The 25,743-nt window shown below is 33.8% G+C and overlaps 1 protein-coding gene across 3 annotated transcripts in view; it reads right to left on the reverse strand.

Annotated features, from left to right (window-relative positions):
* The window catches only part of LOC100019694 (sodium-coupled monocarboxylate transporter 1-like), a 135,196-nt gene that overhangs the window by 9,304 nt on the left and 100,149 nt on the right, over positions 1-25,743 (reverse strand). For all 3 annotated transcript variants that reach the window (XM_056798697.1, XM_016425740.2, XM_007503281.3), the window contains 5 exons: positions 24,845-24,912; positions 13,648-13,734; positions 8,102-8,310; positions 6,794-6,894; positions 6,010-6,084 (listed from right to left, as the gene is read on the reverse strand). In XM_056798697.1, the coding sequence (XP_056654675.1) occupies positions 6,010-6,084; positions 6,794-6,894; positions 8,102-8,310; positions 13,648-13,734; positions 24,845-24,912 (540 nt within the window). The remainder of the gene's footprint in view (positions 1-6,009; positions 6,085-6,793; positions 6,895-8,101; positions 8,311-13,647; positions 13,735-24,844; positions 24,913-25,743) is intronic.

The raw sequence follows: 25,743 nt of genomic DNA on the forward strand, positions 1-25,743 counted from the left end.
GGAGAAAACTGAATAGGAATAAAAAGGAATATACCTCCTTCTCATCAGCACATGGTACATATACAAAGGTCAACCATTTACTAGGGCATAGAAATATTGCAAATAAATGCAGAAAAGTAGAAATAATAAATACAACTTTCTTAGATTATAATGTGATGAAAATTATACTTAACAAGGGTCCAAGGAAAGGCAAATTTAAAATTAATTGGAAACTAGATAATTGAATTCTTCAAAATTTGTGGGTTAAAAAAGAAATCATAGAAACAATTTAGGATTTCATTAAAGAGGATGACAATGGGGAGACATTATGCCAAAACTTATGGGATATAGCCAAGGCAAAACTGAGGAAAGAATTTATATCTCTGAGTGCCTATAGAAACAAAACCAAGAGGGAAGAGAGATCATTGAATTGGGCTGGCAACTTAAAAAATTAGAAAAAGAAAAATTAAAAATCCCCAGATAAAAACTAAATTGGAAACCCTAGAAATTAATCAAATTGAAACTAATAGACTTATTGAACTAATAAATAAGACTATGTAGGGGGCAGCTGGGTAGCTCAGTGGATTGAGAGCCAGGCCTAGAGATGGGAGGTCCTAGGTTCAAATCTGACCTCAGACACTTCCCATTTGTGTGACCTTGGGCAAGTCACTTAACCCCCATTGCCTAGCCCTTATCACTCTTCTGCCTTGGAGCCAATAAACAGTATTGACTCCAAGATGGAAGGTAAGGGTTTAAAAAAAATAAGACTAAGGAGCTGGTAACTTAGAAAAAAAAACAAATAAAATAAAGTAATGCTTAATCAAATCAAAAATAAAAAGAAGAAAGATGAGAATCAAATTAACAGTAACAGAGATGAAAAGGGTACTTCTAATGAAGAGGAATTAAGGTAATTAATAAGAAAAATTTTGCCCAATTACATGGCAGTATATATGACAAACTATGTATAATGGGTGATTATGAAAATATAAATTGCCTAGATAAACAAAAGGGGAAAGACAATACTTAATAATCCCATCTCAGAAAAAGAAATGAAAGAAGCCATTGAGGAACTTCCTAAGAAAAATTTCCCAGGACCAGTTGGATTCACAAGTGAATTCTATCAAACATTTAAAGAACAACTAATCCCAATATCATACAAATTACTTGACAAAATAAGAAAAGGAGTCTTACTAATTTTTAATGACACAAATATGGTATTGATTTGAAAGCCAGGCAAGTCCAAAAACAGAGAAAGAATAATACAGACCAATTCCTTAATGAACATAGATGCAAAAATCTCAAATAAAATATTAGAGAAAAGACTCTAGAGCATGTTATCAGGAGGATTATTCACTATGATCATGTGGGATTTATACCAGGCATGCAAGGATGGTTTAATATTAGGAAAACCATCCACATAACTGACCAAAGCCATAATCAAACCAACAGAGGTCGCATGATTATATCAATAGATACAGAAAAAGCTTTTGACAAAATACATCATCCATTCCTATTGAAAACATTACAAAGTATAGGGAATAGAAGGACCCTTCCTCAAAATAATGAACAGTATATTTTAAAAACCATTAGCAAGTATCATCAGGAACAAGTTAGAAGCCTCCCCAATAAGATCAGCAGTGAGGCAAGAATGCCTATTATCACATTATTTAATATTGTACTAGAAATGCTAGCAGTAGCAATTAGAGAAGAAAAAGAAATCAAAGGGTTCAAAGTAGGTCTTTGCAGATGATATGATGGTCTACTTAAAGAATCCTAGAAAATCAACTAAAAGACTAGTGGAAATAATTAACAAGTTTAGCAAAGTTGCAGGGTACAAGATAAACCTACATAAATCATCAGCATTTTTACATATTTCCAACAAAATTCAGCCACAAGAGTTAGAAAGAGAAACTCCATTTAAAATCACTCTAAACACCTCATACACAGAACAGATACACTGTGGCACAATTAAATATAATGGACTTCTCGACTAGCAGCAATGCAATGATCCAAGATATTTCTGAGGTACTAATGAGAAAGAACACTATTCATATTCAGAGAAAGAACTATGGGAGTAGAAAAATAGAAGAAAAACAACTGTTTGATCACATTGGTTGATGGGGATATGATTGGGGATGTAGACTCTAAACAATCACCCTGATATTTACATCAATAATGTGGAAATAGGACTTGATCAATGACATCTAAAATGCAGTGGAACTGCTTGTTGGCTATAGGAGGGGCCTGGGAGGAGGGGAGAGAAAGAACATGAATCATGTAACCATGGGAAAATTTTCTTAATCAATTAAATAAATTTTTTTTAAATCACTATAGACAATATAAAATATTTAGTAATCTATCTGCCAAGACAAACTCGGGAATTATATGAACACAAATACAAAACACTTTTCACACAATTAAAACTAGGACTAATAACTGGAATAAACAATTGCTCATAGGTAGGATGAGCTAACATAATAAAAATGACATTCTACCCAAATTAATTGACTTATTCAGTGACATAGCTATCAAACTGCCTAAAACTTTTTTTATAAAATTAGAAAAAAATATAACAAAGTTCATCTGGAAGAACAAGAGATCAAGAATATCCAGGGAAATAATGAAAAAAAAAAGTGAAGGATGGGAGCCTAGCAGTACCAGATCTTAAACTGTACTAAAGCAGTGGTCATCAAAACAATTTGGTACTGGCTAAGAGACATAAGGGAGGATCAATGGAATAGACTTGAGATAAGTGACCTCAGCAAGACAGTCTATGGTAAACCCAAAGAGCTCAGCTTTTGGGACAAAAATCCACTATTTGACAAAAACTGCTGGAAAAATTGGAAAAAAACTAAGGGAGAGATTAGGTTTAGATCAACATCTCACACCCTACACAGAGATAAATTCAATATGGGTGAATGACTTGAATATAAAGAAGGAAACTCTAAGTAAATTAGGTGAACATAGAATAGTATACCTGTCAGATCTATAGAAAAGGAAAGACTTTATTTAAGACCAAGCAAGAGTTAGAAAAAATTACAAAATTTAAATAAACTATTTTGATTACATTAAATTAAAAAGGTTTTTGTACGAACAAAACCAATGCAACCAAAATTAGAAGGGAAACAACAAATTTGGAAAAAATCTTTACAACAAAAAACTGACAAAGGTCTAATTACTCAAATATATAAGGAGTTAAATCTATTGTTCAAAAAAATCAAAATATTCCCCAACTGATAAATGGGCAAGGGAAATGAATAGGCAATTTTTAGATAAAGAAATCAAAACTATTAATAAGCACATGAAAAAAATGTTCTAAATCTCTTATAATTAGATAAATGCAAATCAAAACAACTCTGAGGTACCACCTCACACCTAACAGATTGGCTAACATGAAAGCAAGGGAAAGTCATGAATGCTGAAGGGGATGTGGCAATATTAGGACATTAAGGCATTGCTGGTGAAGTTGTGAATTGATCCAACCATTCTGGAGGGCAATTTAGAACTATGCCCAAAGGGCACTAAAAGACTGACTGACCTTTGATCCAGTCATACCACTGTTAAGTTCATATCTCAAAGAGATCATAAGGAAAATGACTTGTACAAAAATTTTTATAGCTACTCTTTGTGGTGGCAAAAAATTGGAAAATGAGGGGTTACCCTTTGGTTGGGGAATGACTGAACAAATTGTGGTATACATTGGTGATGGAATACTATTGTGGTAAAAGGAATAATGCACTGGAGGAATTCCATGTTAATTGGAAAGACCTCCAGGTATTGATACAGAACAAAAGGAGCAGAACCAGGAGAACATTATACACAGAGACTGATACACTGTGGCACACAATCTAATGTAGTGGACTTCTCTACTTGCAGCAATGCAATGATCCAAAACAATTTGGAGGGACTTATGAGAAAGATGCTCTCCACATCCGGTAAATAACTGTGGGAGTAGAAACACAGAAGGAAAACAAGTGCTTGATCACATGGTTTGATGGGGATATGATTGGGGATGTCTACTCTAAGTGATCATCCTGGTGCAAATATCAATAATATGGAAACAGGTCTTGATCAATAACACATGTAAAACCAAGTGGAATTGCTCATTGGCTATGGGAGGGAGTTGGGGGGAGATGAGAGAAAGAACATGAATCTTTGAACCATGTAAAAATATTCCTAAATTAATTAAATAAAATTTTTCCAAATTTAAAAAACATCTTATTTCCCCAATTCTTTTATATTACTGTCAATTACAAAGATCATATATATCTTGATATATCCTTTACTGGCAGCAGTACTGAAGAAATTATTTTAAAATTGTACTGCCTTTCTACCAGTTAGTCAAAGATGTAAAGAAAAGAAACACTGCATGGGAACTGTATGTAGATTTTCGCTCAATTCTGCAATGAAACCTTTAGAAAAAAAAAAGAAAAGCAATTTCATAACATAAAAATCATTACCTAACTCATCTGTTTTGCAAATTTAGTTTGTTTCTGAAAATTAGGTACAACATACATTCTGAGCTGTTGACCTTGTTTTCTAACCCAAATTGTATGGAGAACAGCTATTAACCTTGTATTGTAACACCCAACTTCATATCATAGCACATAATAAAGCCTTTACCCCTTGTATATGTAAAGACTAAAAAGAGAGCAAGAAGAAAGGGAGGGGATACCCCCAAACTGGTGAATGTCAGAGTAAGTTATTATATATGAATGTAATGAAATAATACTGTTCTATAAGAAATGATGAAGCAGGAGGATCTCAGAAAAACCTGGAAATACTTACAGGAACCGAAGCAGAGTGAAACGGGCAGAACCAGGAGAACATTATACATGGGGACAGGAATATGAAGAACTGTGAATGACTTAGCTATTCTCAGTAATACAAAGATCTAAAACAATCTGAAAGGATTCATGATTAAAAATGTCATCTGTTTCCAGAAAAGGAGCTGATGGAGTATGAATTCAGACCAAAATAAACTTTTTAAAAGTTTCTTTCCTAATTTGTTTTTGTTCATTTCCTTCCAGAAAAAGATTAACATGGAAAAAATATTTACATGATTGCACATGTAAAATCCACATGAGACTGTTTACCATCTTGGAAGGTTAGGGGAAGGAAGAGAATTTGAAACTCAAAATTCTTTTTAAAATGTTGGAAATTATTTTACAAATAATTGGGGGAAATTTTAAATTTAATTAAAAAATAAATTCCCCCACCCAATACAAACAAATCAGACCAGGAGAACAAAAGGTAATAACTACAGATAGGTCTAAATTCTTAGATACAAATGAGAAATAGAAATGTCTTTAAATGATAAAAGATGATTTCAGTTACATAAGATTAGAAGGTATTTGGCATGAGAAAAATCAGTAATTAGAAAAAAGAATTGAGGAAAAGATATTTACCTCAAATATCTCCAATAAAAATTCTCCATACCACAGACACAGACACACACAGCTTGCTCTATAACTTCTAGTATTGTACAGATACCCAAGCCCCTAAGGGACATGTCCAGGGTCCAAGAACAGAAGGTGACCCTAGTCACTTTTCTCTGAGCTCCATTTTCTATCAATTACTAGATCTGTTGTCACTCTCAATCAATATAATGAAAAAATGCCCATAAGCATCAATAATAATAAATTGAAATCAAAACTCTTGACTCACTTGGTTCCTATCACACCACAATCAAATGGGCAAAGAAGGTACTTTGACACTGCAGCAGCTCTGCCTTCTCCTCAATGTGGCTACTTCCCCTAATAACACAGAATGCTTCCCATTCTTGTCTATGTCCACCATATTTCCTGATAGACAGTCATGAATTTTTCTTAACAGAAATTATAACTGCAAGATAATTTCAACTATAAATTTGTCCACTAACTTTAAGGCAACTGTAGTGTTTTCTGTTAATTTGATATTTCATTAATTTTTCATTTTTAATGCAAAACATAAAATACTTTATTTTTAGGGACCATTATACAAGAGCATAGGTCAATATGATAAACATATGAAGAAAGGAAATATACATACTTTTACACCATGAACCAAATATCGTGTCATCTCTCCTTAATAAGCATTCTTCATTAACTTCCTGGTATTTTCCACCTATAAAACATATGAACATTTTTAGAAATCTAAGAAATGTGTAGTTGTAATCCAAAAGAGAGCACTAATCTAGAGATTAGTGCTGAGGAGGAAGCTGAGGTAGGAAGCAAAGGTAAAAAAACATTTATCTAGGACCTATCATATAATAGGCATTCTGCTAAGCTCATTATAAATATTAAATAATTTGATGGTCACAATAGTCCTATTAGGTGAGTGCAATTATTATCTCCATTTTACAGATAAGAAAACTGAGGTAAACAGAAGGTATAGGACTTGCCTAGGGCCATATAGCTATTAAGTGTCCAATTCTGGATTTGAATTCATGTCTTCTTGAAACCAGACTGAGGGCTCCATCCATTAAGACAAGATTCAATATTAGGGCTTCTAAAAAAGTAGTTTGTTTTCCCAAAAAATCATAGTAAAAATTTGAGCTTTAATACCTTAAATAACTATTCCCTGTACAATTCACTTCTAAGTTTCCACTGATATGTAGAACAAGGTACAGTTCCTATGAGTAGGATTCTCATATGTCAGACAAAAGATTAGCCTTCATTTGACCCCACAGAAAATAAACCAAAAAAAAAAGTCTTGCCCTTAATAGGAAAATTTAGTGGATCATGGATTCAAGCATTAGTCAATAATTTTTGCAAGTATTTCTAAATGCTATTATGTAAATATTATTTTAAGATAATATTCAAGAAATAGGTACCTGTTAGAAAGCTGACAAGTGATCCCACAATTAGGGTTACAAATGTCCCTATAGGGCCTATGTACAGATAAGAAATCCAGAAAATGCTTGGTACCTCAGGGCTGGAAAAGAGACATAGAATACAGGCTTACATAAAAATGCTAATTAAATAATTTCACTGAATCTCTATTTAGAGTTAAAAGTGGTAATAAATGAATGGCTATGAGACCAGCACAGTGTAATTATGAACAATTAAATATTTCCAATAGCTAACAAATCTAAAAATCTAACATTTCTGATACAATTCCACTGATTATTTATTTTTAAAACATTTTTGCTTTATCTTCTGGCCAATAAGTAAATGATGTCAATAAAACTGCATTATAATTTATCAATCAGTAATTTTTCATAAATTAGATGAAGTAAATGCCCATGATTCCAAATCAATATATTGAAGTTCCCTGAAGAAAGTGGCTATTCTTTTTCTGCCAAAAGGCAGAACATAGAGGCTATACCCATGTATGCCCTAGGAAATTTCTGACTAACCTCAAATTATCTGGTGTAGTTTTAAATTTATGTATATTATAACCCAATCTGACATCAATCCAAATGAATATGCAGCCTAGAAAAGACCTCAATTTGGAATAGAAATTAAAGATCATCCAGATAGCTAAGGAATTAAGGTGATAAAATATATTTAAGGATTCTATTGGGAAGCACTTTTTTTTTATCAATGCCAAAGAGGAGCAAACTACCACTCATAAACCAATCAATAGATGTGTTTAACCAATACAATGTATTTAATTTGATCATTTACATATGACAAGCAGTTTTAATTCTGCACACAAAATTGACTTTAGCTAAAGAATCCCCAGATTATTTGGTGAAATGTAGTGGCTTTTAACTTGAAATGTCCAATCAACACACCATTAGGATTTCCCAAGGATAAAACATCTACTGTTTGGCTTGCCATTTAGAATTCTGATTCTAATGACAGATAAGAAAAATAGGTTAAGAACAATCACAACTATTATAAAACTGAACAAGGATTATATATTTTCCATTGCAGAGCACATATATACCAATGGTCCTAGAGGTAGAGAAATGTACTTTTGGGGAAAATAATATTGCTTAAGTCATTTTATTTATCAAGAAACAAAAGCATTTATTTCTTTTTTACCTAGTACATTTCTTGTGGAGACCTATAGCACACACCACCCCATCTCATTTTTTAAAAGATATTTTATTTTACCAATTACATGTAAACTAGTACACTATTAAAATATATGAAAATATTTAATGTTATTTGTATTGACATTTTAAAAATACCTTGGAATTGCAGATGCTTTCCATGATATTAAGTCTAGTTTTTCTGGAACCCTCATTGACTCTGTATATATGCTATTGATTCTGGAACAGTTTTCAATTGAAACAGGTGCTAAGGTTTCTACTTTTTCAGGAGGTACAGGATACCAGTAATTTCCCACTCCCATCCAAGCTGAAATCACGAATCCAATCAGAAGCCCAAACAATGAACCCTGAAAAAAACCCCACAATATTTTAAAAACAAATCAAAGAAATTTCTCTGGAAAAAAATTTGCCCATAAATTGTTGTGGCATATGTTTATTATGGAATATTATTGATGCCATAAGAAATGACAAGCAGACTGATTTTTTAAAAGTGGAAAGACATATGAAATTGTAAAGGGTTAAAATGGGCAGAACCAAGAGAACCAAGAATATATAGAAATTTGAAGAACAATGTATATCTACCACCAGAGAAAAAACTGATAAATAAAAATAAGTAATAGTTTTATATATGCATATATCTTTTTTTTAAATGATGCCATCATGCCTTCCTCAGTATAGAGTATATTTTAATGTGACAAACAAATTAATGAATTAAAATTTTAAGGAATATAGAAACAATAATGATACTATCAGTATCATTTTTGCAAGTGTTTGACCTTTTAAAAATGATAGCTAATTATTATAATAATTTATAGTTACATAGCCTTTTAAAGTATACAATGTACTTTCTTCATAGCAATACCATCAAGGTATGTAGTTTAAGTATTATTTCTCAATTTTACAGACAAGTAAACTTGTCCACAGTCACCCAACTAGTAAATATCATAGCAGGAGCTTAGACCCAAGTCACCTGGTTCAAATCCACAATTACTTCCTTTAAAAGGACAAAATAATCCTTACCTTTATCTACTGCTTTAAGATTTACAAAGAATTTGCTATACACAGCAACCCTGTAGCATAGGTATCATATTGTGTGAGGTGGAATTGTGTGTGATTCTTAGGGGTTGGCTTGTAATCCCAATAATTCTCTGGGGGCTTGGGGTGATAAAGAAACAGTTTTTTTTTATGGAAAAATTTTATTTAATTAATTAATTTAGAATATTTTCCCAGGGTTATATGATTCATGTTCTTTTCATCCCCTTCCCCTGCTCCCCCCCAAGCCGATGCACAATTTTACTGGGTTTTACATGTGTCATTGATCAAGACCTATTTCCATATCCCACCACCAACCAGACCCATGTGATCAAGCAGTTGTTTTTCTTCTGATGAAACACAGTTTTAAACATAGTTTTTTTATTCAGACTGGAAGGGGGAATGTGGAGCTAGTTTATCTAAGGATTCTGTCCAGTAACAAGTCTAGGGACAGTCCCGGAGAAGTCAGGAAGCAGTGAGTGATAACAAGGAACAGAGAGGCTCCTGATTATGTCAAAAGGATGTTCCCTTGCAAATATATTTCCGTGAACTTATTGCACTGTCCTAAACTTCGTCTGGGGTCCAATCATAATGGGAATCCTAGGCAGGAGGGGAGGAAGAGAAATCTAGACAGAATGAACCTCTTGTTGGGGTTTGTAATTATCATGCACTCAAAAACTGTAACATCACAGGGGGAAATTGCATGCCAGGAATCCTGAGGAAGGTCTGCTTTACACATAGACATTTGTGTTTTGCTATTAGAGTATCTGCCAAGCATTTGCTATCTATCTAGGGCAGAGGACCCCAAACTTTTTACATGGGGGGGCCAGTTCACTGTCCCTCAGACCACTGGAGGGCTGGACTATAAAACCCTTACCCTAACCCTAACCCTAACCCTAACTGGGCAGCAGTATACACAGTGTAGGATCCCCTTCCCCAGATCTCCGCTCACCACACTGATGTCTTCCATTGTGCAGCCACATAATCCTTTGCGTGGTGCCTCGTTCTCATTCAGTTACTCTCAAAACAAGGTGCCACTTAAAGGATTATGTCACCGGAAGTAGTACTGTATGCAAGAGATGCCACACTCTGTGGTGCCACCACACACAGTGCTCCTCTCACTGACCACCAATGAAAGAGGTGCCCCTTCTGGAAGTGCAGTGGGGGCCTGGATAAATGGCCTTGGGGGGACACACGTGGCCTTTGGGGCTGGAGTTTGGGGACTCCTGATCTGGGGCATTCTCTACACATCCAAAGTCAGAGATGTTTCCTTTACGAAGGTACCAAAAAAGTCCATCTTATATTTCAGCTTCTGGTTCTGAGATTATGTATTCATTGACCTGGTGGTGGTGGGTCCATTGTTCACAATCCCCTGTTCCACGTGCTATCACCCTTCTTTTTAATTTTATAGGTGAAACTAGGCATGGGGGTCAGAGATCTGTCTTGACTTTCCCAAAGGCATGCAGTTGGTGGCTACCAAAGAGGTAAATTTTGAGACCAGTTTTCCTGTTTCCAAGTTCAGCAGTCTCTGCTCTGTCAAGTCAAATGTGCTTATCTTATTAAAAATTTAAAAAATCAATTTATGATCATATAAATCACCCTGGCAATACTATAAGTAGATCTCTAATTCCCAGTTTTAAACTTGTTAGAACCAAAAGTGTATTAATTAGAATCTTTGGTCTCCATCCCCCAGAAGTCCCTTAGTATTTCTCAAGATTCCCTTTAATCTTTCCTGTGCCTCCACATTTGCGTGATTTTGTGATTGTATTTAAGTGGCTATAACTTCTCCCATGTGCTCTTTCACTCAAGACCAGGATGAGTTCAGGTAGTTCTTTTACTTTAGTTATTATTAATTGTAAAGATTACAGTTAATATACAATAACTAAATATTATATTTTATAAAGTTTTATTCATAGTAACTAAAGCAAAGAACTGCCTGAATTCAGCCCGGTTGCAGGTCAAAACAAAGAGCATGGGAGGACCATACATCCATTTAAATACCAATAATGTAATCTTGCCAATGTGGAGACACAGGAGAGATTATAGGGAATTTTGGGAAATACTAAGGAACTTCTGGGGAATGAAGTCAACGGTTCAAAATCTCCATTTATACATAATAAAACTTTACTAAATATAATAGTTATTGGTTATTAATTTTAAAACTCACAAGAGTTAAGATTTAGTTAAGTGGCTCAGTAGATTAGTATGCCTAGCCAGGAATTGGATGGACCTACTTTCAAATCTGACCTCTGCCATTTCCTACTTGAGTGACCCTGTTTTAGCCACTTAACTCCATTTGCCTGGCCCTTGCCCTTCTATCTTCGAGTTGTTACTAAGCAAGAAAGTAAGGGTTAAAAATAAAAATGTAAATTTAAGAAAATGAAAGGAGCACCAAGCTAGCATTGAGAAGATCTGGGATCAAGTTCTGGTTCCAACAATTGACTAGTTTTGTGATTTTAATTCATTCATATCTCTTAGACCTTCAATTTCCTCATCTATAAATAGAAGGATTATACATACTAGTTAATGCCTAACACCCCTCTTAGTTTTGATATCACATGATTTTTGTGAATACTTAAGTATCCACTCCATCTCTGCCATTTCTTAGAATTATTTGTCACTGGGGAAAAAAATCAGCATATGAAGTGACAATAGAGAAACAGTATATTGGGGAGGAGAAGGAGAAGAAGAAGGAGAATAAAAAGGAGGAGAAGTGAAATGAGGAGGAGAAGAATAACAAGATGATGATGATGATGATGATGATGATGATGATGATGATAATGTTGCATCTGCTAGTTGGACTGAAAAAATCAATACACATTAACTTTAAAGAAACCAAACCTTTAGATGCATCAAGAAAAAAAGATGGGGGCAGCTGGGTAGCTTGGTGGATTGAGAGCCAAGCCTAGAGACAGGAGGTCCTAGGTTCAAATTTGGCCTCAGATACTTCCCAGCTGTGTGACCCTGGGCAAGTCACTTAACCCCCACTGCCTAGCCTTTACCACTCTTCCACCTTGGAACCAATATATAGTATTAATTCTAAGATGGAAGGTAAGGGTTTAAAAAAAAAGATGTTTTGATTTTTAGGCCCCAAATTATGCTTTTTAAAAGTGAAGAGAATCCAAACAATATTTTTACACCACTGGCTATGGAATCATAGAATCTTGGATTTGGATGGATTTAGAGATCACCTAGTCCAACTCTTACCTCTCCAGCTTCTCCATGAAATGTTTATCTAGATCAGTGGTTCTCCACCTTTCTAATGCCTTGACCCCACAATACAGTTCCTTATGTTCCTTAGTGACCCCAAACCAAAAAATTATTTTGGTGGCTACTTCAAAACTGTAATTTTGCTACAGTTATGATTTGGAATGTAAATGCCTGATATGCATTATGTATTCTCATTGCTACAAATTGAGAGGTTGAGAACCATTGATCTAGATCATACTTTAATCCTTCTAAATATAAGGAAGATAATGCCTCAGGAGGCAGCCTCTTCCATTTGGGGCCAACCTGAATTGTTAAGATGTTATCTATATTTGGCCAATAATTTGTCTTCATAATTTCTACATACTAGTCAACCAACCAACACATATTTGGTGGCTCCAGCTCTCCCTGTTTGAATCCACCAACTAGGGGTAGAGAAAGGATCATCAAATCATAACATTAACCCCTTTCAACTGATGTGATACACAGCCTCAACCAATTTGATGAGTTTCTATTTGAACTTGACATATAAATGTCTTTAATGTTTTATATATTCTTTTCTGCCTCTCTTTTCATGAATTTGTGAATGTGAATACTAATGTTTAAATAGGCTAAAAATATTATGTAAATAATTCTTTCAATATTAAATTTTAGACCAATTCAGTAGCCATTGTAGTTTTCAATGATTTCTTCTTTGCCTCAAGATTTAAGGAACCAAAAAGGAAACTTTTTTGGGGGGATATTTAAGAGACAGATAATTTGTGGAGTAGTTTAGTTGGCTCACAAGACTGAGAGCCAGACCTGGTGATGGGAGTTCCTGGGTTCCAAATCTGGCCTTGGATATTTCCTAGCTATGTGACTCTGAGCAAGTGACATAAACCCCCATTGCCTAGCCTGGGAACCAATACTGAATATTGATTCTAAGGTAGAAGGAAAGGATTAAAAAAGGAAATAGATAATTTACCTTCATTCATTAAGTTAAGCACACAAACATTCATTAAAATATTTAATTTTGCTTTAAAAAATATGTTCTGATGAAGACATATAGATAGTAGACTTTCTTGTTTATCAATTTTACTCTCACTGATAAATGTGAGCTGGGACCAACCATATGCTGAGATGTGACCATAATTAAGAAAGAGTTCAAATTTTCAAGACAATAGAAAGCAGGCTTTAAGAGTAATGCTCTGCATATCACACTGCATAATCATGTCCAGAGAAGAAATACAGGAAAACATGCATAAAACATTAAAGACATTGATAGATTCCATGAAAAAAGCATAAGGACATAAGGCAGAAGGACTGTCAGTTCTTCCTTTAAGAGTTGTCATGTTATTTGGAAATTTTCACTGTTTTCTATCTCATCATTTGGATAACCTTGGAGACAGTTGCACACTTGAAAATAGTTATAATAAAAAGAAAAATATACATATGTCAATACTCACTTTTGCATTGGCCCAAGAAGTAAACATTCCAAGAGAAAACAAGCCCAAGAGAGGCCCTCCAACTAGGCCAAATATTGTGTTTGCTATCTAGGACCAGAAAAAAAAAATAGATTAGCTATTTTAGAGACTCAATGTAAAAATTCCCAAAGAATCCTACTTTCAGGGCAAATTAACAGATAGATTTTCACATGAAACTAACAGAAATGAGTGTACCTGATTAAAAATTGGAAAGCTACATATATGTAGTTTTCATTTCCATTTTCTAAATCAAGGCCACAAAATTAACTGACAGTGGTGACTCTCATCTCACCCTGCTATAGGTTCTCTACTTTCTGCAGAGCAGCAAAATGTTAATGCCACTTGGTATCTATCTATTCAAGCTGTAGAAAATGCATATATTGTTTTCCTATTTGTGTGTACTTCTTATCAATTCATGTACATCTTCCTGTGTTTCTCTTCATTCCTCATATTTATTGTTTCATGTTGCGCTTTTGTTCACTACTCATATAGTATAATTTACCTACTAATCATTCATTTTAATTGAAAAATTCTTATAAATTCTTTACTTTAAATTTTTTATTAAAATTTTTAAATATCACAATATTTTATGAATTTGGACCTAATAGAATTATTAACTACCATAATTTTTAAGTATCCACCCTGAAATCTATCTGGCCCACTCAGAACTTGTAAATAAAGAAAAAAAATTATATGCTAGATCAGTTTTTCAAAAGTAACTTTTGCTTGTTTGAATACTCATATTATCATATTATTAAATGGGAAATACAGATTTTTCATCCATTAAATATTGGTGCCTAACAGTTTGTCTAGACCAGTGGTTCTCAACCTCTCAATTTGTAGTAATGAGAGTACATAATGCATATCAGGTATTTGCATTCCAAATCATAACTGTAGCAAAATTACAGTTTTGAAGTAGCCACCAAAATAATTTTTTGGTTTGGGGTCACTAAGGAACATAAGGAACTGTAGGTTGAGAACCACTGATCTAGACCATGATAGATCATTAATGTTCATTTTTATCCTTTAAATTATTTAATAGAATTTATTCCCAGTTATGTCAGTCCTTCCCTTCTGTTTCCATGTAAAGAAGGTGTCATCCAAAAAAAAGATGTAACATATATTACATCTTTTGTGTTTCTATTTTTCAGTTCATTCACTGGAGTTGAATATTCACAAGTTATTCTTCAAATATTAAATCTACAACAGCATATAATGTTCTTTTTGTTCTACTTGTTTCACTCTTAATTATTTCGTGTAGTTTCATGTAGTTCCACCTGATCTATATCAAATTATCCTCCAAAAAACTGTGATGTGCTGTCTCAATACAAATCCAGGAGCAAAGAACTCTTTTCAAAGTAGAATTGGCCAAGTGGAAAAGGGGGTAAAAAAGCTTACTCAATAAAATCACATCTTAAAAAATTGAATTGTGCAAGTAGAAGCTAATGATTTCATGAGACATCAAGAAACAAAATCAAAAGAATGAAAAAAAATGAAAGATGTGAAATATATTATTGTAAAAGGAACTAACCTAGAAAATGAATCAGGGAAAGATAATCTAAAAATTATTTGACTATCTGAAAACCATGATCAAAAAATGTTTTAGACATCATTTTTGAAAAATTAGCAAGGGAAACTACTCTAAGATTCTGGAATCAAAGGGTAAAACAGAAATGGAACCAAACAATGAGTCACTTCCTGAAAGAGATCCCAAAAGGATAACTCCCAAGAATACTACAGCCAAATTCCAGAATTCCCAGGTCAAGAAGACATATTATATAAGAAGTCAAAAACAAACAATTTAGATATCATGAAAGCAGTCAGAATAACAAAAGATGTAGCAGCTTCTATATTAAAGAATTGGAGGGCCTGGAATATGATATTCCAGAAGGGAAGGAAGCTATGACTTCTACCAAGAATCACTTACTTAGTCAAACTGAGCACAATCTTTCAGGGGGGAAATGGGTATTCAATTAAATAGAGTACTTTCAAGCATTCTAGATGAAAAGACAAGAGCTGAATTGAAAATTTGACTCTCATATACAAACCTTCAAAGAAGAATAAAAAGGTAATCAGGAAAGATAAATCAAAAGACATTTAATATGATTAAACTGTTTATATACCTGAGAAGATGTTTCTTATAACGTCTAAGAATTTTATAATTTTAGGGCAGTTAGAGAGAATATACATGGGTGTAGGGGAGGCAAGGATATGAGCCGAAAATAATGAGATATTTAAAAAGATAAAATTAAGGTGTGAGAAAGAGAAATGAATTGAGAGAAGGGGGAATGGAGAAACAGAATAGGGTAAACTATTTTTTCATACAAAAGAGCTTTTTACAGCAAAATGAGGGAGATTGGAAGGGAAACTCTTGGACCTTACTCTCATCAGAATTGGTTCAAAATGAAAGAACATATAAAATCATTTGGGTATAAAAAACTATCTTACATTATAAGGAAAGAAAGAAGATAAGTGAATAAGAGATGGGTGAGGGTCTGATAGAAAAGAAAGTAAATCAGGGGATGTAGTGGTCAAAAGCTAAACAGTTTTGAGGATGAACAGAAGGAAAGGAGAAAAATAGTATAAATAGGGTAGGAAATAGGATGGAGAGTAATCACACAGTAATAATGATGACATTTATTACAAGTCTCTTTAATAAAGGCCTCATTTAAATGAATTAAATATATAAGAATACAAATCATTTCCCATTTGAGAAATGATCAAAGGAATTTTCAAGCTGTTTCTCAAATAAAGTAATTAAAGCTCTCTAAAGTCTTGTGGAAAAATGCTCCAAATCACTATTATTTAGAGAAATGTAAATTAAAACAGCCCTGAGATGCCACTCACATCTATCAAATTGACTATTGTCACAGAAAAGGAAAATGACAAAACTTGAGAGGGAATGTGGGAAAACAATTTATATCTATGCCCAAAGGGCTACAAACAATACATAGCCTTTAACCCAGCAATAATACTATTATTGTGTTTGTATTCCCAAGGAGATAAAAAATTTGGGAAGGGCCTATATATATATAAATATTTAAAACAGCATATTTTGTGGGGGCAAGAAATTGGAATGGGAGGAGATATTCATGAATTGAGGAATGGTTTAAGTTGTTCATTATTTTTATTAAGCTAATTAAATAAAGACTGTAATGGAATACTATTGTGCTATAAGAAATTATAAGAAGGAGGAGCTCAGAAAATCCTGGAAAAACTTACATGAACTGAAACAGTGAAATAAGCAAAACCAGGAGAACATTGTACACAGTGATATCTAACATGAAAAATTGTCAAGTACTTCGCTATTCTCATAATACAATGATCCAAATTAACCTCAAAATATACTAATGATAAAAAATGCCATCTGCTTCCAGAAAATGAAGCAATGGAATCTGAATCTAGACCCCCCCAAAAAAAAAAACATTTTTCACTTAAGAATTTTTTCTTTGAGTTTCCTTCCAAAAATGATTAACATGAAAAAACTTTGTATGATTACACATGTAAAATCTATATAAGATTGTTTACCATTGAAAATGGAGAGGACGGAGAGAATTGGAGACTTCTGTTTTTATTGTTTTTACATGAAATTGGTGAAAAACATTAAATTGAAAAAATAGCAAAAAGTTTCAGTAAAAATTCCCTAGTCACAATTTGACCAACTTCAGAACTAATCTTATGTTAAGTAATCAAGAAGAAATTTTAATTTAATGTTCTAAGGACTTAAGATTTCTAAGATTTATGAATCATTTTACATTTATCCCTATATTTGGAGTTATACCTTTTATAATCCATAAAATAAGTTTTGTACAATTTTGTAAAGTAAGCCTTCAGGGGGAAAAATGGATAGCCAATGAAACAGAGGACTTTCAAATATTACTGATGAAAAAAATCAAAGCTGCAGAGAAAATTTGACTTTCAAATACAAGACTCAAGAGAACCATAAAAAGATAAAAAGGAAAGAGAAATCAAAAGGAATTAAATAAGATCAAACTGTTTACAATATTACATGGGAAGATGATATTTGTAACATCTAAGAACTTCATTGTTATTAAGGCAATTAAAAGAGAAAAGAAAATAGGCATGGATATGAGTTGAATATAATTGGGAGGGTTTTTATTTTAATTAATTAATTTAAAAATATTTTCAATGGTTATGTGATTTTTGTTTTCTCCCTCCCTCTCCTTTTTCCCTTCCCCACCAAAGAGCTGACAAGCAGTTCCACTGTATTATATATGTATTATCACTTGATGCCCATTTCCATATTATTAATTTTTAATAGAGTAATCTTTTAAAACCAAAACTCCAAATCTTATAACCATATAAAGAAGTGATAAATCATATGTTTTCCTTCTGTTTTTCTATTTCCAGAGTTCTTTCTCTCGATGTGGATGGCATTTTTTCTCATAAGTCCCTTGGTATCCTCCTGGAACATTGCATTGCTATTAGTAGCAAAGTCTATTACATTTGGTCCTGCCAGAATGTTTCCTTTTACTGTGTATAATGTTCTCCTGCTTCTGCTCATTTCACTCCGCATCCTTTCATGGAGGTCTTTCCAGTCTATATAGAAATCAAGCAGTTCATCATTCCTTTTAAGCACAATGGTATTCTATCACCATTTGTTAAGCCATTCCCCAGTCCAGGAGATCTTTAATTTTTTCCCTCATTTTATAATTTTTTGTCACCACAAAGAGCATGGCTATGAATATTTTTATATAACCGTTTTTTCTTACCTCTTTGGGGTACAAACCTAGTAGTGATATTGCTAGATCAAAGGGCATGCATTCTTTTAAATTCATTTGCCCATAATACCAAAATGCCTTCCAGAATGGTTGGATCAAATCACAACTGCACCAGCAATGCATTAGTGTTCCAATTTTGCCATATCCCCTCCAACATTCATTATTTTCCTTTACTGTCATATTGGCCAAACAGATAGGGGTAAAGTGGTGCCTCAGAGTTTGTTGGATTTGCATTTCTCTAATCAGGTGGGATTTAGAGCACTTTTTCATGTGATTATTGATTAGTTTTGATTTCTTCATTTGAAAACTGCCAATTCATATCCTTTGACCATTTGTCAATTGGGGAATGGCTTGATTTCTTGTATATTTGACTTAGCTCCTTTTATATTTGGGAAATTAGACCTTTGTCAGAGAAATTTATTGTAAATTTTCCTTCCAGTTTGTTGTTTCCCTTCTAATTTTGGTTGCATTGTTCAATTTCTTTTTTCTGATATAGGGTAATTTAAGTATCTATTTCCTAATTTGTTAATCTGGGCAATTTATATTTTTTTGTAGAATTCATCCATTCCACATAGGTTGTCATATTTATTGTCATAAAATTAAGCAAAATAGCTCCTAATAACTGCCTTAATTTCCTCTTCATTAGAGGTGAGATTACTCTTTTCATTTATGATACTGTTAATTTCATTCTCTTCTTTCTTTTTTTAAAATTAGATTAGCCAATACTTTATTTTATTTGTTTTTCAAAGAACCAGCTCCTAGTCTTATTTGTTGGTTCAATAGATCTTTCAATTTTATTCATTTCAACTTTGATTTTTTTAGGATTTCCAATTTGGTCTTCATCTGAGGATTTTTAATTTGTTCTTTTTCTAGATTTTTTAGTTGCCTGGTCTTGTTGATCTCCTCTTTCTCTCTTTTGTTGATATAGGCACTCAGGGATAGAAATTTTTCCTCTAAGTACTGCTTTGGCTGTATCCCACAAATTTTGATATGTTGTCTCCTCATTATCATTCTCTTCAATGAAATTAGTAATTGTTTCTATGATTTGTTCTTTAACTCACCAGTTTGTGAGAATTAGATTATTTTATTTCCAATTAATTTTTAATTTGCCTCTCCATGCACCCTTACTAATTATAATTTTTATCATATCATGATCTGAAAAAGTTGCATGATTATTCCTGCTTTTCTGCATTTTGGGGGATGTTTTTAATGCACTAGTATAAGGTCAGTCTTTGTATATGTGATGCTGAAAAGAATGTATATTCCTTTTTATCCCTGTTCCATTTTCTCCAGATATCAATTAAATCTAACTTTTCTAAAATTTCATTTACTTCTCTTACTTTTTCTTTCTTATTTTTTGGTTTATCTAGATCTGATAGGGGAAGGTTGAGGTCCCTCACTAGTATAGCTTTACTATCTATTTCCTACTTAAGCACCAGTAGATTCTCCTTCAAAAATCTGGATGTTATACCATTTGGTGCATATATGTTGAGTACTGATATTTCTTTGTTGTCTATATTGCCTTTTATCAGGATGTAATTACCTTCCCTATCTCTTTCAGATCTATTTTTGCTTTAACTTTGTCCTGCCTTCTTTTTCTCAGTTGATGCCCAATAAATTCTGCTCCAGATTTTACATTTACCTGCCTCATGTGTGTTTCTTATAAAACAACATATGGTGGGATTTTGCTTTTAATTCACTCTGCAATCCCCTTCCCTTTTGTGGGTGAGTTCATCCCATTCATATTCATAGCTGTTGCTGCTGTTATTGCTGCCTGATGCTAAGTAAGCCAGAGTTTTAGAGCTCTGATCCTCACCTCCAGGGCACTGAGATTACCAGGGTTAGGACTGTAGTGCTTTTTTGTTATAGATATAGTACCCTTTGCAGTGTTTTGCCCTGAGGTATCTTCTCTGCAGCTGCTGTTGAAGCTGCTGCTGCCACTGGTAAGTGAGGCCACTGCTATTGACCTTCTAATCTCACTGCCAGGTGCCTTTTTTTAAGTTTAGTCCATGCCTTAGAATCCCAAGGTTGCCCAGGTCCTGGCTCTGGGGATGGGGGATAGGGGTGGTGGTTGGCCTACTCTTTTGCTTGTGCAGTTCCCCCCCCCCCCAATGTGATGTAAATCCACTCTCTCTGCCTACCTTTCATGATGTGTTCAATGGGTGAGGACCCTTGCTTGTCTTGCTTTGACTTCTGTCCTTTTGAGGCACTTATTAAAGATTGGTTTAGAAGGACATTCAGAGCAATTTCAGGATTTTTCTGGTACTACACTGCCATCTTGTCTCTGCCCCACAATGGGATGATATTTTAAAAATTAAGATTTGAAAGAGGAATGCACTAGGAGAAATGGGGAGAGGTAAAATTATCTCACAAAAAAGAGGTATAAAAAGCTTTTACAATGGAGAGGAAGATGGGTAAGGTGCATTAGAGTTAAATCAAAGAGGGAGTAATAAACACTCTCAGTTGACTATAGAAACCTATCTTATCCTATAGGAAAGTATTAGGAGGAAAAGGAGAGATAAAGTAGAATAAATAGCAGGGGAAATAAGATGGAGGGAAATGCAGAGAAATATTATGTATGAAAAATATTTTACAGCAAGTTTCTCTGATAAAGGCCTCATTTCTCAAATATACAGAGAACTACATCAAATTGATAAGAATAAAGTAATTTCCTAATAAATAGATGGTCAAAGATATGGTTAGGTAGATTTTAGATGAAGTTATTAAAATGATCTATAGTCTTATAAAAAAGTCCTAAATCACTGCTGATGAAAGAAATACACATTAAAACAAGTCTCAGGTAACATTCCATACCTATTAGATTGGCTAAAGTGATGGAAAAGGAAAATGACTAATGTTAGAAGAGACGTGGGGGAAAAAAAAACACTTAAGACATGAATTGATCTAAACATTCTGGAAAGAAAGACTTAGAAACTGAGGGGATCACTTCAGCCATTGAGGAATGGCTGAACAAGATTTTTATAATTGTGATATAATTCTATTGGGATATAAAGAAATGAGGAACAGCACAATTTCAGCATAACCTCAAAAGACTTGTATGAACTAGTGCAGAATAAAGTCAGTAGAACTAGGATAAAATTGTACAAAATAATGGCGATATTTTATAATGATCAACTATGAATGACTACTATTCAGCAAGGCAAGAATCCTAGACAACACACTAAAGGACTCATGATGAAAAATGCTATCCACCACCATAAAAGGAACTGATGGAATTTGAATGCAGATAGAAACATATCATTTTCACTTTGTTTCCTTCGTGATTACTTTCTTATATGTGAGATATAACTTCTTTCCCAAGATGAATTTGAAAATATAACATGAGATTATATATATGTATATGTATATTTATTTATAACCTCTATCATATTTCTTGCTGCCTTAGGAGAGAGGGAGAGAAGAGAGAAGTAAAGAATTCGGATTGTAAAATGTTAGGAAAATGAATATTAAAAATCACTACTACAGGTAAGAGGACAATAGATAATAAAGTCTTTGGGAGAAAAAAAAAAGAATGATAAGCAAGATGCTCTCAGAGAAACCAGGAAAGATGTGAATGAACTGACACAAATTGAAATAAGCAGAAAAAGTAGAACAATGTATACTAAAACAAGAACATTGTATTATGATTAAATGTGAATGACTTAGCTATTCTCAGCAATACAAAAATCTAATGCATTTCTGAAAGACTTATGATGAAACATGCTTTCCAGTTCCAGAGAAATAAATGATAGTCTCTGTATATAGATCTAAGCATATTTTTAAAAACATTTTAAAGTTGTTCTTGTTTTTGCTGCCGGGGAAGGGGGGCAGTTTTCCTGTATTTTCTTTGACAACTTGACTAATATGGAATTTTGCTTACCTACATCTATGTAATCTAAAATGAATTATTTACCATCTCAGGGAAGGGGTAAGGGAAGGAAGAAGAAAGAGTATTTGGAATTCAAATTTTTGTAATATTTTCCCCCAATTACATGGAAAAACAATTTTAAACATTCATTTTGGGGTTTTAGAGTTCTAAATTCTCTTCCTTCTTTCAACCCTTCCTTCCTCGCTTGATCCCATACTTCCACTCCATCCTGAGATGTTAAGTAATCTGATACAGATTTTACATGTTCAATCATGTAAAACATTTTTCCAAATTAGTGATTTTATGGAAGAGATCTCCAAAAAAAGGAAGAAAAAAGTGAAATATAGCCTATTTTATTCTGAATTCCAACGCCATCAAATCTTTCTCTTAAAAACCAATGGCATTTTTCATCATGGATTGTCTTGGACTGCTATATTGCTGAGAATAATGAGGTCATTCATAGTTGTAAATCAAAAAAGTATTGCTGTTACTATCTACAATGTTCTTTGGTTCTTTGCTTATTTCACATGTAAGTCTTTCCAGGTTTTTCTGAAATCATCTTGTTCATCATTTTTATAGTACAATAGTGTTCCACTACAATGATATGCCACAACCTGTTCAATCATTCCCCAATTGATGGACAGCCCATCGATTTCTAGTTCCTTGCTACCACAAGAAGACCTGTAATAAATATTCCCCTGTTTAAAAAAAACATCTTTTTGGATGCAAATCAAAACAACTCTGAGGTATCACCTCACACCTGGCAGATTGGCTAACATGACAGCTATGGAAAGTAATGAATGCTGGAGGGGATATGGCAAAGTCGGGATGTTAATGCATTGCTGGTGGAGTTGTGAATTGATCCAGCCATTCTGGAGGGCAATTTGGAACTATGCCCAAAGGGCACTAAAAGACTGTCTGCCCTTTGATCCAGTCATAGCACTGCTGGGTTTGTACCCCAAAGAGATAATAAGGAAAAAGACTTGTACAAGAATATTCATAGCTGCGCTCTTTGTGGTGGCAAAAAACTGGAAAATAAGGGGATGCCCTTCAATTGGGGAATGGTTGAACAAATTGTGGCATATGTTGGTGATGGAATACTATTTTTCTCAAAGGAATAATAAAGTGGAGGAATTCCATGGAGACTGGAACAACCTCCAGGAAGTGATGCAGAGTGAGAGGAGCAGAACCAGGAGAACATTGTATACAGAGACTGATACACTGTGGTACAATCGAATGTAATGGACTTCTCCATTAGTGGCAATGCAGTGATCCTGAAAAACTTGGAGGGATCTATGAGAAAAACCACTCCACGCATTGATAGGAAACACTGTGGGAGTAGAAACACCCAAGAAAAACAACTGCTAGTTTACATGGGTCAAGAGGGATATGATTGGGGATGTAGACTCTAAATGATCACCCTAGTGCAAATATCAACAACATGGAAATAGGTTCTAATCAAGGTCATATGTAAAAACCAGTGGAATTGCATGTTGGCTATGGGAAGGGGTGGGAAAAGGGGAGGGAGAGAAAGAATATGATTCTTGTAACCAAGGAATAATGCTCTAAATTGTATAAATAAAATTTTCAAAAAAGTGCAAAGAAAAAAAACATCTCTTTGGGATAGAAATCTAGAAGCCGTATTGACATGTTGAAAATATACAGATTTGGGAGCTCTTTGAATTTAGGATTCAAAAAGTTTTTAATGTTAAATATTGTTTTATATATAATAAGGGAACAATAAAATTTATTTTAAAAAATTATTTGAGATTTGCCTGTTTTTTAAAACTGTTCTTGAATTGAAAGGAGAAAAGTTAATTACTTCCCTATGCCTATCTAATCTAGTTATGAAATTCTAATTTCTTCTCTAAGGATTCATCCTAATTGTATTCTCATTTCCTCTTTCACTAATAAATTCCAGAAATATGATATTCTCTATTTGCATATTAATTGAGTGTGTCCTTTTTACATGTGAACAATCTGATGTCTTTATTAATTATCATATAGAAACAATGACATAATTCATTTTGTTCTAACTGTAAAACCTAACAAGTTACCACATATTATTAGGTACTTATTAAATACTTTAAAAAAACAACAGGAAAAATAATCTTACCTTCTACCTCAGAATTGGCTCTAAACCAGAAGGGCAGCAAAGACTGGGCAATTGGGGTTAAGTGACTTGCCCAAATTCATATAGCTAGAAAGTGTCTGAAGTCAAATTTGAACCCAGAACCTCCCACCTCTAGACTTGGCTCTCAGTCCACTGGGCCATCTAGTTCTCTAGCTGCCCCCTTCTAAATGTTTTTCTATTGCTCATTATACATAGGTAGAAAATGGCATAAAAGGCCAGACCAATGGACATACTGCAGGGAATTGTTCCTAAAAGACTCTATTTTTACCATTTCTAAATTGCAGAGTATTCTTGGGAAGGCTTTCTACTTACCAGAGTGCTTTCTAGTTATAAATGCAGCTAGCTGTGAGAATTTTAAAATATAATTCAGCTTAAAAATTTAGTTAAATCTGCCAACCTAATACTAGCTTGTTTACATAACTACAAATGTGTTACCTGTAATATACTCTCTGCTAATGATTCCAAAGCAGCTATCATTATGCAAAGTATTCCATAGAATAAGCCTAGAATGTCAAAAGAAGAAGAATATTAAATGACATACCAGTTGAAGACCCTTAAAACAAACTAAATGGATAGTATCTTTCTATGGCAAATTCGGTAGAAACTCTGGGATAAAGAATGGTCATAGCTATTGGTGTAGCACATGAGCCCTTTTCCGCAAGTCTTAAACATAAGAATCATAAACCCCAAAACACTGAACTCTTAATCCAACCCTGTAGGAAATTTATGCTTACAGATTCAATTTACCAGTGTTACTGTCAAAATGAAAACCTGCCATTTTAAACCACAAAGTAGAAGTAACCTGCTCACTGTTGTTGAATCATTCCAATGTCTGACTCTTTGCAACCTGGCTCATGGACCATAGCTACCCATGGGGTTTTCTTGGCAAAGATACTGGAGTGTTTTGCCACTTCTCTTCTCTAGGAGATTCAGTGGATCATTTTGTCAGACGAAGTTAAGTGACTTGCCCATGGTCAAATGGCTACAGAGTGTTGGAATCAGGTCTTCTTGTGCTCTATCCAATGAAGCACTACCTGTCTCCCACATATAACTAGTGACAGACAAAATAATTCTTTCAAATAAATGAAAAGTGCCCAGATCATTCATACTCTTTTAGCAGAGCCACAGAAGTCAGCCTTACCATCAAGTGTGGGTTGAATGGACGGGGAACAGGTTGCATACCTCTAAAAGTGGACTAAAACTGCATTTTGAACTAAATAAAGTTGTCTACTCCCTCACATACTAACATTAATATAGGGGGTTAGTACCCAAAAGATAAAACAATTCATCAATAAAAACTTTCTAAAACATAAACTGTTAAATCTGTTAACATT

Source organism: Monodelphis domestica, chromosome 5 (assembly GCF_027887165.1).
Source record: "Monodelphis domestica isolate mMonDom1 chromosome 5, mMonDom1.pri, whole genome shotgun sequence".
Classification (NCBI taxonomy): Eukaryota; Metazoa; Chordata; class Mammalia; order Didelphimorphia; family Didelphidae; genus Monodelphis; species Monodelphis domestica.